This window comes from Phocoena sinus, chromosome 2 (assembly GCF_008692025.1).
Source record: "Phocoena sinus isolate mPhoSin1 chromosome 2, mPhoSin1.pri, whole genome shotgun sequence".
Classification (NCBI taxonomy): domain Eukaryota; kingdom Metazoa; phylum Chordata; class Mammalia; order Artiodactyla; family Phocoenidae; genus Phocoena; species Phocoena sinus.
This window is the reverse complement of record NC_045764.1, coordinates 4,070,336-4,087,234: the sequence shown is the minus strand read 5'-3', so window position 1 is coordinate 4,087,234 and position 16,899 is coordinate 4,070,336. Positions and strand designations below refer to the sequence as shown.

At 41.5% G+C, this 16,899-nt stretch overlaps 1 protein-coding gene across 1 annotated transcript in view; it reads left to right on the top strand.

The window, feature by feature from the left end:
- Window positions 1-3,474: 3,474 nt before the first annotated feature.
- Window positions 3,475-16,899, top strand: part of CACNB2 (calcium voltage-gated channel auxiliary subunit beta 2) — a 136,067-nt gene continuing 122,642 nt past the window's right edge. The window contains exons 1-2 of the mRNA XM_032622479.1: window positions 3,475-3,543; window positions 4,589-4,708. Coding sequence (XP_032478370.1) covers window positions 3,475-3,543; window positions 4,589-4,708 — 189 coding nt within the window. The remainder of the gene's footprint in view (window positions 3,544-4,588; window positions 4,709-16,899) is intronic.

Below are 16,899 nucleotides of genomic sequence, written 5' to 3'. Positions count from 1 at the left end.
CTCTGTTGATATTTTCAAGTTTCGCCAAATGGCAGGCCAGTCACGTCTGAGATTTTTGTGATTGAATGGATTTGAGTAGTAATTTTGTGACATTGGCAAACCAGAGTCTACAATATTAATGAAAATGGGCTTCATCTGAATAGCCCGTGTCATTTTTGAACTTAGCATAGTCCTGTACGCGAGGAGTCTTATGCATGAGTCCTATACATTTGAAGTCTTGAGTATTTTGGATGGGACACAGCTTTGTCTAAAATTGAGGTAGCCTTGGGATACTATGGGAAATTGATTTTGCCCAAGAGCATTGCTTCAGGCTTCATATGAAGAGTTCCTACAGGAATGCATGACCCACTTGGCATCCAAGATGGTAGTCCTCAATAGGGTGGTGACTCTTATCCTTTGGCTTTAAAAGAGGAAGTACAAGAACATTCAAGAAAAACCATCCTGGAAATAGACATGATTGAAACAGTAGAGAACAGCATGAAAAAAGCAAACATTACAACTACAAAAAAAAAAGCGTTAAAGGAAAAGCGTGATGCTTTGTGTGTAAATATTTGGCATACATTGGAAAACGCCAGAAACTGAATAATAGATAGAAGCATCAATCAATCCAATTAACTGAAGTCTCCAGTAAGCAAAGAACACAATTTGGAGTGAGACCCCTGAGGATAAAAATAAATGACCCCAGGTGAGCTATTGGTAGACATTAGCTGCAGATTGCATTTTAGAACTGCATGATGAGGAATGAGAATATTAAGATGTGGAAAAGGACATCTGGGATGTACCTGCCAGGACAAATACTACAAAAGTTCAGCTAATCATATTGCAGGAACCCGCGAGATCAGGGATACATCTTGTGCTAACCTCTTCTGGCTTTACGGAATGACTGCCACCTCTTCCTGATTGAAGGCTACTTGTCAGAATGACCCAGAAAGTCCATATGGTACCAAAGGCAGAAGCTTAATTAGATACACCACTTCTGACTGCATAAATCCACACTCCCGGAAGGAAGGAGATTAATTGTAAGGCACACGTTTGGAGGGTGACTTTCAAAAATGCAAGAACTCTGGAAGCTAAACAGTGCTACCATTTAATGGTTGACTCTCTTTGGATGGGAGAATTTAAAGTAAATGTTATCTGTGTGTCTCTTGTCCCGTAATGGATACGTGTAACTTCTACAATGAAAAGTATTTGGAAAGTGTGTACTTCACTTATCCAAGGAATGAAAGTCACGTGGACATCAGTTGAAGTCACACATATTGTCAGAGGTTAATATATTGTTGCAAGTATTCAAAAGATCATTGCTGTTATAAAGCAGAAACTAACACACCATTGTAAAGCGATTGTACTCCTATAAAGATGTTAAAAAAATTAAAAGGAAAAAAAAGATCATTGCCGAAACTCAGTGGAGAGGGGCTCTTAAACTGCTTAATTATTTCAACCTGGAAACAGGTCTCAAAATGACCGTGTAATTAAAAGCTACACCTGATTATGAGCAAAGGATTTTTTTAAAAAATCTTATTTTGTTCAAAAGGGAATGAGATCACACACAATTGTGTGTGTGTGTGTGTGTGTGTGTTACTCTCTTCCTCTCGTTATGGGCTTCTTAATGACAGAAACTTTGTATCTTCACTGAGGCATGACCTGATCCTGTGACAGGGTGACTGGGTTTAAAATGCCAGCACTTGTCACTACCGGGCCTGATGTCTTTTATGAGATATAATCATGCTTCATGGTAATTTTCTGCTGTGCTATCCCTGCTATAGGAAACCCTCTGGGAAAATTAGGAATCCCCTAGCCTGTGTGTTGGTATAGAAAAACCCCTATCTCACTTGTGAACTGTACTAGAATGAAAAACTTGCAATGCATTTCCTATTCCTTATGCATTTTACATTCACTTGATAACAAGGTAAGTAATCTGTTTATTGATTTATGTTATGTTACCACAATGAGGTGCATTTGATCTACAACGTTTATTCTAAAGCCTCTATTCTACTGTATTTTCTGGTGTTTAAGTCATGAAGATTGGTCTTAGCCTAGAAATGAAAGGAATGGCGGTGGGGAGGGTTTGGAAGGGAGGGAGGGAGGGAGGGAAAGTAAGGAAGATTTTCATAAGAATCCTTTCTTTCATTCGCATGAGACTTTACAAAACAATCCCCACCAGGACACTCAAACAGAAATGTAGCTTGGAATGCAGTGATAGTATTTTATGTTTACTTTAAACCTGGAAGTGTGTGTTTCTTCATAAACTTTCGAAAATGTAATTCCATTAGTAGTGGAAATTAATAAGTAACTTTCTTTCCCAAGCCCCAATCACTTTATTTGTAAGAAGAGTTTGGACCAGATTGTTCTGTGAATCTTAACGCCACCTAATAAATCAACCAAGCTTTGAAATTTCCTCGTAATTACGTGATAACAGTTCACGCTGTTATTTATTCCAGTGACTTTATTTGGAAGGGTAGTTTCTCAGTTACAGAAGCAGTTGGAAGTCACTTTGAGCTCCGTTAAACGCATTGCTTAGCGCCGTGATTACTTTCAAGACCTAATGCAATGGGCAGATCTCTCGCATTTTGTTTAGGAGATCAAGAGCCATCAGGAGCGGCTTGATACTAGGATGGATGAGCACGATTTGATTTTGGTTGCCCATCAGTGTGTACCGTATTTATTATCTACGAATTGTCCAATGGCATAGGATATACTTTCTGCAGCAGATTAATGGAAAGAGATCCTTAAACGAAAAAAAAAAAAAAAGAGGGAGAGATTACACTTTATTTTTGAGAGAATGTTTGATCTGAAATAGAAACATGCCAAACATTACAGGTGCCTGTTACTATAGAAGCAAAAAGCCCTTTCCAGATGTTTACACTTTGGATGCAAAATGGCAATTTGACAGAGACTAACCATGTGATGTGAGCGTCTGCGTAAAAAGGCTACACGCGGAGCATGCCCAGTGCGGTGAGCGCGTCCTCCGCCCTCCCCCTCCAGATCTCTGAAGATAAGGCTTGACCTTTGCACTTGCAAATGTCACTGCATACGTTTTGCACTAGGTTGGTTTGTGTGTGTGTGTGTGTGTGTGTGTGTGTGTGTGTGTGTGTGTGTGTGTGTGTTTTAAAGGCTCTCTTACAACTAATGTCTTTTAACGATCCAAGAGTCGGGAAGAGAATAGGGTAATAAGATGCATGAAGTTTAGGACGAGTTGATGCCTTTGGATGCACTTGAAGTGTTATCTTTAAAGCAATCGAAATCATTCGAGTGTTTGTTTCCCCTCCCCACTGGCTGGAATGGGAAAATAAGAATCTCCTTGGACTGGAGTCCTCCGGGCTAGGAAGTGAAAGCCCCGGAGGCAGAAAGGGACGGAGAGGAGGGGTTTGCCCAGAGCATGGACGGGAACAGAGAAGGGGTTCTGCGGGGCTCAGCGCGCACTGAGGATCGGTGCCCGGGGCTGCAGCTGCGGACGAGAAGGGCGCTGTCTGGCTGATGAAGGCCACCTGGGTCAGGCTTCTGAAACGCGCCAAGGGAGGAAGGCTGAAGAATTCGGACATCTCTGTAAGCTCCAGGGCTCTCGTTGAGGGGAGACGTTATTTTGTCGTTGTTTTTGCTGCTGGTACGGTGAGGATTGTCCGGGGCGCCCGTGATGAGTAGTATGTTGATTGCTGGAGAGGGAACGGGAGAGAGTCCTCTAATCCTCCGAGCTCCTTTTCCTATGCTGTGATTTATTGCCCTAGGAGCTCTCCCGGGCAGGTGTTTTCCGTAGACAGCTTTGATGAAATATCTCTTTAAAGGGATTGAAAAACAATGTGTTGCTTAAAGATTGAGGGAAGCCGGCGGCTACTGCATTACAGGTTTGTCAGAGGAGGTATCAGGTGAATACGGAGGTAGGTACAAAAGGGTGCTTAAGGTGAAAGTGGGTGACATCTATGGCAGTGACATTTCAGAGAGTTCAAGTTGGTAACTCGCTCGACTTTCCTGTATGTTCTATTAGCCTGTCTTCTTTCTAATTGGAAATTCTTCCTGTAGCTGTAGACTGTTCTTGAAGCTCTCCTTGAAACCCGCCTGTGCCCTACGGTGCACTGCAGCACAGAGCTGGTTTGATGATACAAAGAACTTGTTCTGGCTTCCAGAAAGGCTGCTAACTGGCCCATAAGGTTTGGGAAGGAATGGTAATTTGGAAGGCACAGCTCTCCTAGTGCGTGGTCTGCAGACCAGAGCGCCATGTGTGGAGCTGGTTTGCCACCAGGTGGATTATTTTCTCCTCTTTTCAGGAATGGATAGCACAGTCTAGGAAGCTGACTGCCGTGTCAGTGAGACGTGGCCATTGCAAACCTCATAGATGCAATCTCATTTATTTATTTATTTATCTTGCGGTACGCGGGCCTCTCACTGCTGTGGCCTCTCCCGTTGCGGAGCACAGGCTCCAGACGCGCAGGCTCAGCGGCCATGGCTCACGGGCCCAGCCGCTCCGCGGCATGCGGGATCTTCCCAGTGCGGGACACGAACCCGTGTCCCTTGCATCAGCAGGGGGACTCTCAACCACTGCGCCACCAGGGAAGCCCGATGCAATCTCTTTTAAAAGGTCGATTTCCCTCTCCAGGGTTCGGCAGACTCCTACACCAGCCGTCCCTCCGATTCAGATGTTTCTTTGGAGGAAGATCGGGAGACGGTGCGCAGAGAAGCACGGCGACAGGCCCAGGCCCAGCTGGAGAAAGCAAAGGTAAAACCCTCCGTTCTCCGCCAGGCTCTTTGCATGTCGTGCTGGGTCCGTGATGGGCCACCTGTGGCAGTTCCTCCTGAAGTGCACATGTGGTCTCTCTGGCGGAAGAGAGGTACAAGAAACGGAATGTACTTTCTTCCCTTGACCGAGAAAGGCAGTGTGATATATGGGCGGTTTTGCCTTTTATGTTGTCTTATAATCCAGGCAGCTTGTTTCCGTGGGTGGATGGTTTATTTAGACACACAGAAAGGATCCCTGAATATGCAAAGAGGAAAAACTCCTTCTAATATCAAAAGGATTTTACTTCAGTTTTTTCAGGAAACCATTTCTCTGCTCAGAAAAACAGACATTCTTCAAGCTAATGTTTATTCTCTTAGACAGCAATTTTTCTCCCAAATTTTACGCCCTAGGTGTTTTATGATGGCATTTTTCTTATATTTACAAAATGGATTGCATTATGCTTTTCAAAAATAAAGCAAGAAAGGATTTTATTCATTAAAATTGTTCCCTTGGAGCACTTTCTTCTCCATCCCACAATAACAAAGTGCATATATATGGAAGGGGGGACTGGAAAAGACATATGAAACATAGAAGTACAGAATTCAGCTGAGACTGTTTCATTTCACTAATGGCCGTGACTTGGATTCTTTTTCCCATGCATTCGTTCAAATAGCAGCTATTTCTAAAGCATCGACTGTTGTTCATGTTCAGAGAGGCTTGGTGTGTGTGGTAACTCGGTAACTTTTAAGTGAACATATTTAAACACGGGCTTCATCGGTTTTCTTTTGAAAAAATGACTGCTTCGAAAAAAGTGCTGTGTTGATCTTGCTAAAAAAAAAAAAAGAAAAAAGAGAATCGAGGGTAACTAACATTAGAATACTTCTGCTGGCTGCTTCATCTCTGAGATGAGTAAAATCTCTGTGTGTTGCTATGGGAATCGTGGCTTGGAGATGCTCGTTTGAACGCATGGACTGCCATTATGTAATATGCATGTGACCTGTAGCCCAGCTGCCATAGTAGTTTGCAGAGGAGCTGCCAGGAGACCTTGACTTTTAAAAAGAAAAGCAGGACTTCCGGACATCAAAACAATGTTCTCACCTCAGCGAGCAGGGAAGGCATCTCCAGGTGCGACACAGTCTTGACTGTGAGAGGATTCATAAAGGGCAGAGGCAGGAAACCGATAAAGCAAGGTGTGGCCCAGTTGCCACCAATGAATCTGCCCTACCCAAGTGAACCATTTAAAACATTATGCTGTGACAATATGGATGAAAGTGGAGGGCAGATCACAGAAGGACAGACACTTTATGATTCCACTGATACGAGGTATCTTAAGGAGTCAGACTCCTAGAAGCAGAGAGCAGGATGGTGGTTGCCGGGGGCTAGAGGAGGAGATGGGGAGCTGCTATTCCATGGAGAGAAAGTTTCAGTTACGTAAGATGATTAAGTCCTAGAGATCTCCTGTACAACGCTGTGCCTGCAGTTCGCAATCTACATTTAGAAATTGTTAAGAGGGTACATTTCTTGTTAAATGTTCTTACTGCAATAGAAGAGTTATGAAGTTGGAATTAAATAATGAATGTGCGACTAGTGAAGTTAATTGCCCCAAATTTGCAGTGTAGCTAATATAAGTTGCAATTTAGAATCTGAATTCTGCACTCTATATTTCGCACCTGAGTGAAAAGAAAAGTCAAGAAAAATAAATGAGTCTGTATTCCAGAAATAAGAGTGTTCTATTTGCACTCGTTTATTCTTGTGATTTTTTCACATACCAAAATTAAACAGTTTCACAGGCTCATATCACATCATACAACCCAATGTCTTGTAGGTTTGCTTTTCACAAACCACAAAGTCTTTAGTTATCTGATTGGTGCATTTTTGTCTCTCACTGCTGTAAGTTCTGAGTTCAGTGACACAGCTGCATAGAACTTTTAAATATTTTTCAACCCAGTGTGGATCATAATATTGTTCCTAAATCAAACCAGATTCGTGTTATTTGTCATACAGACTAAAAAGCTTATAGTTACAAGTGAAGTAGAGATGAAAGAAAATGAAGAGAACTTAAAACAAAGGCAAAATGATTGAAGGGCTATATCGTATGTTTAATGAAAATAGTTTACCTACATCCATCTTTCTTCTTTAAAATTAGGCCCACACCTTAAACCTCTGATGTATTCAAATGAGTTACACTAGGGTGAGTGAGAATTGGAGTATGTTCTGAAAGAAGATACAGAGAGTAGGATTTAAGTTTACTTTTAGCTAAAATCATGGTTTGGTAGGCCTGATTTCTTAATTCTGATATCTTTGAAGAAGGTATACCAAAGGAGGATTGTAGATGGGTCATTCATTAGACTATTTTTTTTTTTTTTTTTTTTGCGGTACGCGGCCTCTCACTGTTGTGGCCTCTCCCGTTGCGGAGCACAGGCTCCGGACGCGCAGGCTCAGTGGCCGTGGCTCACGGGCCCAGCCGCTCCGCGGCATGTGGGATCCTCCCGGACCGGGGCACGAACCCGTGTCCCCTGCATCGGCAGGCGGACTCTCAACCACTGCGCCACCAGGGAAGCCCCATTAGACTATTTTTAATCTACTTTCCTCCACCAGTAGATCATTGTGCCTTTGTGGGACGTATTTCAAAATGAAACCTTAAAGTTCAAAAATATACGAAATCATTGTTTACTTTTAAGAGACTTTCAAACACTTTTTCCATTCATTTTGGAAGACTCAAAACGTTTTCTACATTTGTTTTGTAACTATGATAGTATCCCTCAAACAGGAAGCCTTTCTAAGTGGGTGCTTTAACTTACCAACCCTGCAGATCATGTGCCCGAAGTGCGTGCAAATGCCCGGAACAAACCTCAACAGTGCTTTCAGATCCTGGCACTCTGTAAATATGAAATATATTACCCATTAATTGCCAAGAATATGCCCATGAAATAAGGTGATTGGCAAGGAGTGAAACTAGAGAAAATACCTTTTGAAATTGAGTGACCTACGTAAGGTTATATAACCAGGCCAACTGTGATTCCCGTAAAACCCAGTAGTTTTCACTACTGCTTTAGTATGGCTTCTCTTAAACTAGTTAACTCTACAGTGAACAGATTAAATATTTATTTTGAGGCAAGTAACTGATATGACCTTGTTTTTCAACTTGGTGTTTTCTGATCCCAGACGCACATTTTGATCTTGTTCAGGTTTGCCGTACTTTGCAAAGCCTGCCCTATTTAAGCTAGTGCTCTTAAACACAAATAATACAGGAATTTAGTTTATTCCCACATTGATCTTTTTATTAGAACAGGCTTATTGAGATATAGTTCACTCATTTAAAGTGTACAATTTGGGACTTCCCTGATGGTCGAGTGGGTAAGACTCTGTGCTCCCAATCCAGGGAGCCCAAGTTCTATCCCTGGTTGGGGAAATAGATCCCACATGCATACCGCAACTAAGAAGCCCACGTGCCACAACTAAAAAAAAAAAAAAAAGGATTGTGCATGTAGCAATTAAGACCCAGAGCAGACAAAATTAAATAAATAAATAATTTTTTTTTTAAAATAAATATTTTTTTAAAAATTGTACAATTCAGTGGCTTTTAGAATATTTAGCATGGTGCAGCCATCGCTATAACCAACTTTAGAACATTTTCATTGTCCCCTAAAGAAGTTCCATGTTCTAAATCAGTGGTCATGTCCCATTCTCCCCACCCACCGCAGCCCTAGGCAACCACTACTCAACTTTTCTGTCTCTATAGATTTGTCTGTTCTCGTTATTGCATGTAAATGAAATCATGCGATAGGAGGTCTGCTGTGATTGGCTGCTTTCACTTATGTAACATTTTCAGTGTTCACTCCTGTTACAGCACGTATTGGTACTCCATTCCTTTTCCTTGTCGAGTAATATTCCATTGTCTGTATAGATCACATTTTATTTATCCATTTATCAGTTGGTGGACATCTGGGTTGTTTCCATTTTTAAGCTATTGTGGGTAATGCTCTTACATACCTTCATGTACAAATTTTTGCATGGATGTTGCTGGGTCCTAAGATCATAGTTTTTCAATTGAAAGAATTTTTTTTTTCTTTTCCGTTTCACTCCCCAAAAATGATCCTTCCTGCCCTACGTGCAGAGACTCTGAGTTGGGAAATCTGGATGTGGAAGGCATTGGAGCAGAGATGAAATAGGTTCGGTGTGGTATTCTTAGCAGAATGGATTAATGTTAAATTTTAAGTCAATTGCTCCCTTACTAGTAAATGTCTACTATATTGAAGAAAGTGTATGAGTCACAGTTGGTGAGTAGGGAAGGCATTGCAAGAGCAGAGCCACAAGAAAAAGACAGGCAGATATTTTGCTGTAGAAAACTTCTAGTATTTGTTTAGGGAGAAAAGTCGTGGCCTTAAATCACACTAATCAGGAACAGACGAGAAGAATTTTAGGGGAGTGAAGAGGTCTGAGAGTCTCCAGAGGAATAGACTGCCCCCTTCTGGCAGAAACAGAAAATCCTTCCTGGAGGTGGTGATGGCTTCGAACTATACATACTTCCAGGATGGAGTTTAGCTTGTAAAGTAGAAAGTGGGGAGTGGAGAAGAAGGAAGGCCTGATAAGTAATGTGAGTAATGGCTAACATTAGGAGAGGCTCAGCAGCCAGAAAACATGGAACCTTCCAGAGGAAGGTTACTTTTCTGAGACCGTACCAACTTGAAGATGTCTTTATTGTAGCCTCACATTTAATTGCTAGTTTGGCTGGGTATAGTATTGATGTATGAAAAGCGTTTTTCTTCCGAATTTTAAAGGCATTGTTTTGTTTTCTTCTGGCATCCAGCACTGCTGTTGTGATTGCCCATGTCATTCTGTCTCTGAGCTCGATGTCTATATAATTTTCTCTAATATTTTGAGAACTGTTCTTCCCTTGGAATTTTGAAATGTTGCCTTGGTGTGAGGCTTATTATTTCTTGTGCCCGGCTCTTCGTGTGAATGTTCAGCGTGAAGGGCCAGTCACTTCACTTCTGGAAAGTGTGTTATTTGTTTGTCTCTTTATTTGGTTTTGATCATTTCTTCTCCCGTTCTTTCCTCTTTTTTCTGGTTCTCTAGTTTTTCACGTGTCTGATTAGAGTTTTCTTCTCTACTCATGTTTCCCTACTGTCCCTCTGTCTTTTTGCTCTGGTAATCGAGTTCTTCTCCACTTTTAACCTACCTATTGAAATTTTTATTTTTGAAAATGTCCAATTTCCAAGAACTTTCCTCTTGTCTCCCTTTTTATAGCTTCTTGTCCTTATTCCATGGCTATAATATTTTCTCTTATATCTCTTAAGATTATCTTTTAAAGATTTTTCTGTGCTGTCAGTGTTTTTTAAACTTTTTAGTTGGATTTTATTCTTACATCTGGAGACTTTCTTCAAAAGTTTGACTTGGGGTTATCCATTCATAATTAAGAGCATGACATTCAGCTGACCAGAAGCTTCTTGACTGCTGGTCTTTTATAAGGTAGTGGTGGGGGGTGGCTTTTCTTTTCATCTGATTGGTGTCCCCAAACGAGTCCACAGTCTCTTGATACTTTAGTTTTCACTCTTTCTACTCTGTGAATTGCCACTGCCTATTGTTTTCTCTACCCTACGTTTTTGTCTACTCCCATCTCATTTTTTGTTCTTTGCATCTATGCGTTTAGACTTTAAAAAAAAAAAAAACTTTCAGGAGGAAGCATTTGTTCAGTTGACCGTGTTTTTATTCCCCACATTTATCAATAAACATACTATAAAAGAGGAAAGAAATGTTTCTCATATTACCTTAGTCCATAAATGCCTTAGACACTGGGAGAATCCTACCCAGTTGGGAATATTCCCCTACCTGGCCTTTTCAGAAGAAAGAAGACACAGGAATGGTGGTTATTCACCTTCAACCCAAACATGAATTTTTTATTTCAAGAAACATTAGACATGTTTTTAAAAATGAATCTTACTGGGAAAATCACGTGGGAGGTAGGAGAGAAGTATGTGTATGTGCCTGTATCACATACTCTCTTATCACGTACTCTACACATAGGGGGAAAAATAACACATTTAATTGGTAAGAAAATCCAGCAGAGAGGTCTCATCACGAAAAACATGAAGTATGGGAGACATTCTTTGGAAGATATTTTAGGCTCAAATTATTTTCCCATTGTTGATTTTAATGTCTGTTAATTTTTGCATTGAAACACTGTCAGCCCTCTTTTGCTCATAGCGACTACCTTCCAAATACAGCTAGAAAATTGGCAAAATATGTCTAATTTCCAACATCGTGAGTTCATTTATTGTTGAAATACGTATTAACTTAGGTTGCATTTTTTTCTACCTGTAAGAAAGCAAAAGTATGTGAAAGCCCCGTGCACCTGTTAGGCTTCTGCGTAACTCATAAATATGACTGGGTAGGTACAGTCATACACGCTGGCGCTGTAGTTCCACCCATCTCCAGTGTTAATTGACAATAATAGTAATAACACAGTACTGACAACACTTGCTGAGTGATTACTGTTCGTGATAGCCAACTTGAAAGATAGAAGAGGAGAAAGCAAAGCTTTTTGAAATCCTCTAGAGCAGTTACGATCATGTGGTACCTACAGCATCAATTCCTGAACTGTCTTTTACATCAGAACAAACTGCTCTCTGTCTAGTGGCTTAGGTCACGGTGCTCTTCCATGCATCACTGGCCAGCTGGCAGGTGAGCTGGTGACTGGCTGATCTGGGATGGACTCTTGCCCGTGTCTGTAGGTTGGCAGCTGTCAGCTTGGGTGGCTCCTTTTCCTCTGGGTGGTCTCTCATCCCCCAGCAGGCTGGCTGGCTCTTACTCACACTGGCCTCAGGGTTTTTCTTCTCTACTGAGTCAGTTTTGTCGGGCAGGTCCTGGCTACAACATAAGCCTATTTCTACTACCTCTCTGGTTGTTCCTTTTCAATATCTTCCACTGTTTCCCTCCACCAAAGTGTGGAAGTTCATCCAGCCAAATGCACCAACCTTGACCTTCTGGCTTTTATCATTGGAGGCATGCCTTTGGTTTTCAAACTGGTGGATTCTTGGGAGCTGCTACAGAGGCAGAGGGCTGTCCAGCAGCTCGAGTTCTGGTGCATTCTTCCTAGATCCAGACAAAACAGCTCTCTCCTTTTTTTTTTTTTTTTTTTTTCTTTTTTCTTTTTTGACATATTGGGACTTCTGTGTAAGCTCTCCTTTTGAATAGAGAGCTTCACGTCCATAACGAGTTTTAAACCACTGCCATCTTTCCTTTTACCATCTAGTCCTTCTCACTGCTTCATCATCACGTTAAGTCCGCACCTCTGCCCTTGGCCTCTCTCCCTAGTGTTAGTATCTCACATCTTCCTTTTGACGGCATCTCTATCTGTTCTGACGTTTAAAATGGAGCTCCCCATGTTTTTCCTTCAAACCCTTTCTTCTCTGCATTTTCTTATTTCTGTCAATGTGAATTTCATCCTCCCGAGCTCAAAGCCTTGGTCCAGGGGTCAGCAGGTTTTTTTCTGTAAAGGGTCAGATAGGAGACGTTTAAGGTGCTGCTGGTCACGTGGTCTCTGTCATGACGACTCAACTCGGGAAAGTCTGGATTTGGATTCCATCTCTGCCGTAGACTGGCTGCTTGACCTTTTGATAAGTTATATGTGACACTCTTGGTTCCAGTGATAACTGCATGAGCTGTACACGTCCAGTCCAGAGTTCCCAGATAGGGGACTGGGATGGGCACAGGTGGCTGGAACACACTGCTCCTGCCTTCAAATTCATTGTCTAATGGGGAGTCTGTATTAGAAGCAATGAAACCACTATTTTCATTCCCTTTTTAGTTGTGCAAGGTCACCCTACACCATTATATATGGTTGTTACCAAACTCAGGTTCGACTGCTTGTTGCTCAAGAATCCAGCACTGAGACACAAGTGTTGGGTAAAAGGAAAGATAGCTTCACTGAGGAGGCCAGCAATCCTGGGGAGAAGGTGGACTCACGTCCCAAAGAACCAACTCCCCATTGCCAATCGGGGGCAAGAGCTTTTCAAGGGGAGTTTCATGGGTGTGTAGGTAGAGGGAGGGGGCTTCATGCAGGACAGCACAGTCAGTTCTGACAGTCCTCTTGCAGTTGGTCGTGGGGTGATCTGATCAGCATCATCTTGATTGTTTTAAGTACAGTTATCCAGGATCGGTTTGTTCCTGTTTCATTGGAATTGTGGCAGCTTATGTCATGGCTACAGTCTGGTCATCATGTAGTTAACTTCTTCCACCTGGTGGGGTTTCAGTATCTGCACAACAGCTCACAGGACATGGCTCAGAATATTATCCATAGCCCTTGAAGAGGAACTAAAGGTCCTTGACTTTGTTTAAGGACTAAACTATTATTATTTTGTTTTGTTTGATGGTTTTCCTTCGTATCTGCATTTTCTTCTCTGATGAAACGTATGCTTTGGCTCAAGTTTTTCTACAGACGAGGCAGGCGGAGGACTTGGGGTGGGGGGTTCTGGGAAGGCCCCATAGGGCTCTGCTCCGTTACGTGGTCACTACTGTCTTGGAGTTGTTTCTGGCTTGGTGGTGAGTGCTGGGTGGCACATCTGTACTGTCCAGTGACAGCTGCCTGAGTGGCATTTGCACTATTACGTGATGTTGACAGCAGCTCATCGATCAGGTCCAATTGCACTCCTATCCGTCCCCGGGACTGAGGCGGTGTCCCGTCCCCTGCACTAGACTTTGAGCCCCTTGAGAGTAAAGGCAGGCTCTGTGCTTCTTAATCTTGTGGCTGTAGATTCGTGCGTCCGTTATCAAGAGCAAGTTAACACAGTGCTCTCTTGCTCTTCTCACGGGTTCTTTTCCGAGTAACACCTGAGTATTTTAGGAATAAAATTACATATCGTTCCCTGTTTCCTTATGGTTACATTTATCTTGGCAGTCTACCCAGGAGTGAGTTTTAAGTTTCCAATGGATAAGAGTTAACATGTTTTAAAGGGAACCCGATACTCTAATTCAGCACTCTCTCACAGTGGATTTATGGTTTTTATTAATGGGAGTTCTAGGGTGCTGAGGTTTGCCCACATTCAAACTGCACTCTTGTGTAAGAACCCTTTTGAGGACTGTTAATATAATACAGACTTCTGGCTGTTTCAAAACCATAAATGGATTGGGGAAGGATTATTATAAACTTTGCTGCTCAAGCCTTCTTTTTCTTTGAGAGCTGTAACTGAACATCTTTGTGGTATCTTTATAAGCACAGCTATAAATACATGATTCTTCCCTCTTTTTCTCTCTACCGGATATGAACGGGGAACAACACAAAGATCTTTAAGCAGTTAAAACACTCAGCCTCTCCCTGCTCTTGAGTTTTTGCCCCACCAACAACGAAAGGAAAGATGTTGAAAACTGTAAGACAGTAGAATTTATTCAATTAGCAAACATTTGATGGGTGGTATTGTGCTATTGAGCTAGGAGCTAGAAGAAGGAGTATCAGAGACCTGCTAGATGTGGTTTCTCCCTCAAGAAGCTCCTGGTCCAATTAATGATGATGCCAGACATGTGTGTCCTGGCTGAGCATAAGGTGATAAGTGATAGACTAACAGCAGTGAGCCAAAGGCTGTAGGAATGGGGAGCAGGTGGATGGGAGGTACTGCTGGGGTGGGAGAGGGCTGGAAGACCAGAATCAGGGCAACAGGGATTATAGATGCCCCACCATGAAGTGGATGTCTCTTTGTGGATAGAGCCTTTGCTAGCCAGTGATGTGCTTTTTTCTAAGGTTATCAAGATTGCTAACTGAGGGTCCAACAAAGGATGTAATTTTGGTTTAATTTTGTGTAAATCCCATCTAATTCCAATTTACCTTAAACTAACCACACCAAAGTGGATTTTATCAATCCTCTTAACCATTTTGAAGTGTACAGTTCAGTCGTGTTGACTATGTTCCGGTTGTTGTGTTGCACCTCTAGAACTTTCTCATCTTGCAAACCTGAAACTCTCTACCTGTTGGCCAATATCTCTTTGTTTCCTCCTCCCCCCAGTCCCTGGCAACTACCATTCTAGTTTCTGTTTCCATGATTTTGACTACCCGAGGTACCTCGTATAAATGGAATCATACTGTATTGGTCCTTTTGTGACTGGTTTCTTTTACTTAGCATCATGACCTGAAGGCTCATCCATGTTGTAGCATGTGACGGAATTTCCTTCTTTTTCAAGGCCAAATAATATTCCGTTATGTAGGTAGACCACATTTTCTTTATTCCTTCATCTGTTGAGGGACATCTGGGCTGCTTCCACCTCCTGGCTCCTGTGAATAATGCTGTAAAGAATTTTTGTGTGTGTGTGTGTATCCTGGACTTTTTTTTAATGATGCTGTTAAGCTGTACCATCAGCCATTAGTAGCTCATGTTTACGTAGTGTCTCAGTGTTGCAGTCCCCAGTATCCCAAAGTATAACTTTGCTTGGTCTTTGCAACTACTCAGTGGGGAAAGGAGGGCAGGTATGGTTACCCCATTTTATGAAGAAATTGATGGTGGATATTGAAGAGTCTTGTTCAAGCTCATTGAGCTCTTAAGTGACAGAATTAGGACAAGGACCCAGGCTTCTGTTTGTTAGAATTCTGTCCTACGTTCTTTCACTTAATCAGTGAGCCCCTCTTCGGAGGATAAACTGACAGTGTACTAATGCTGCCTCTTTCTTACATGTTCTGGAAGGATTAAAGGAATAAAACTTTTTTTTTTCTTAAATAACAAAAGCAAAAAAAAAAAAAAAAAACCCAGCATGGCAACTATTAAAACAAATTTAAAAATAAAAACACCACCTCTGCTTCTTTTTTTTTTTAGCTATTGCATCCAGATAGTACGGTTAGAGTTTAGTTTATGGTACGTATGCCACTGATTGGAATTAATGCTTTTTTACATTTTAATATCCTTTAAACAAAAATTTTGAGCTAAAATTTCTTCAGTCTAATATGTTATTAAAGGAGGAGATTTCAGGGGATTTCCCTGGCAGTCCAGTGGTTGACTCCATGCATCCACTGCAGGGGGACCTGGGTTCCATCCCTGGTCGGGGAACTAAGATCCCGTATGCCACGTAGTGTGGCCAAAAAAAAAAAGGGAGCTTTCAGGATATATTGTGTACTGTACTCTTGGTTAAACAGAGATGCAGATGGGATGTGCCTAAAAATGTTTGAATAGGGTCTTCCTATAGAGAAATGGAAAAATAATCAAATATCTAGGAAACAGGTTGGATGAAGAATGCTGAAGAAATTGAGTTTAAGTAGGTCAAGGGAGGGAGGATTGAAATCACGATGAAACTATGTGAAAAGAGATTTCATAAGTGTTGTCTCCTCCTAAGGAAAAAAAATGGTGAAAGGAATGGTCTAAAAATTATAGCAGCCAAAAATGTAAAGTTAGACGTTATAATTGACTTGAGAGAGATGAGAATGTGTTGTAAAGAAAAACTAGGAAACTGCCTTAGTGATGGTTTTAAAGAAACTTGTGTGGCTTGAGAAAGTGTTCATTTATTTTAACTAAATCCTGTCTTGAGGAAGGAAGATGGATGACATTAGCTGGGAAAGTTATTTTTGACCTAGTGATTCCCTAGTAAGAATCCTTTCTACTGATATTTGCAGGATTAACACTGATTGCTTTAAAAAAAAGAAAAAAAAAGTCAGTTCTTCTCCTCACTTTAAAAAAAAGTGAGGTTAATACTCTGCTCACCCTACCTCCAAAGATGGGACCAGGAAGTTTGTTTGACAGGAAGGAAGCAAAAATGTCGGCAGTCAATCATCAATTAAGTTGTCCAGTCTTTCTGCTTTCTAGATCCATTCCCTGGATTTTAAACACCTTAACCCTTACTTTTGTCTTCTTAGAGGAACTGTGGTCATCCTTAGGTGAAATATTTATTGGACCCATCGTAACCCTACATTTGAGTCAACCAACATTCCTTGCAGATGCAAGTCAAGTTACACGTTGGTTTACAAGGCAACCGTGTATCACACACCGTCACGCAGAATTAAAGCAGATCATTGGCGTATGCTACTAGCTTAATTCTGTGCAGTTAAGTCATCTGAAACATATAATAATCCTATAATGGACATACACAATGAAGTATAAAAATCTTTTGAATAGACAGAAATCTCCACATGCTAAATGAAGGCATTATTCATTCAACACACCTGTATTTGATCCCCTCCCTTGCCGTATGGGTGATGCTAGAGGATATAAAATGAT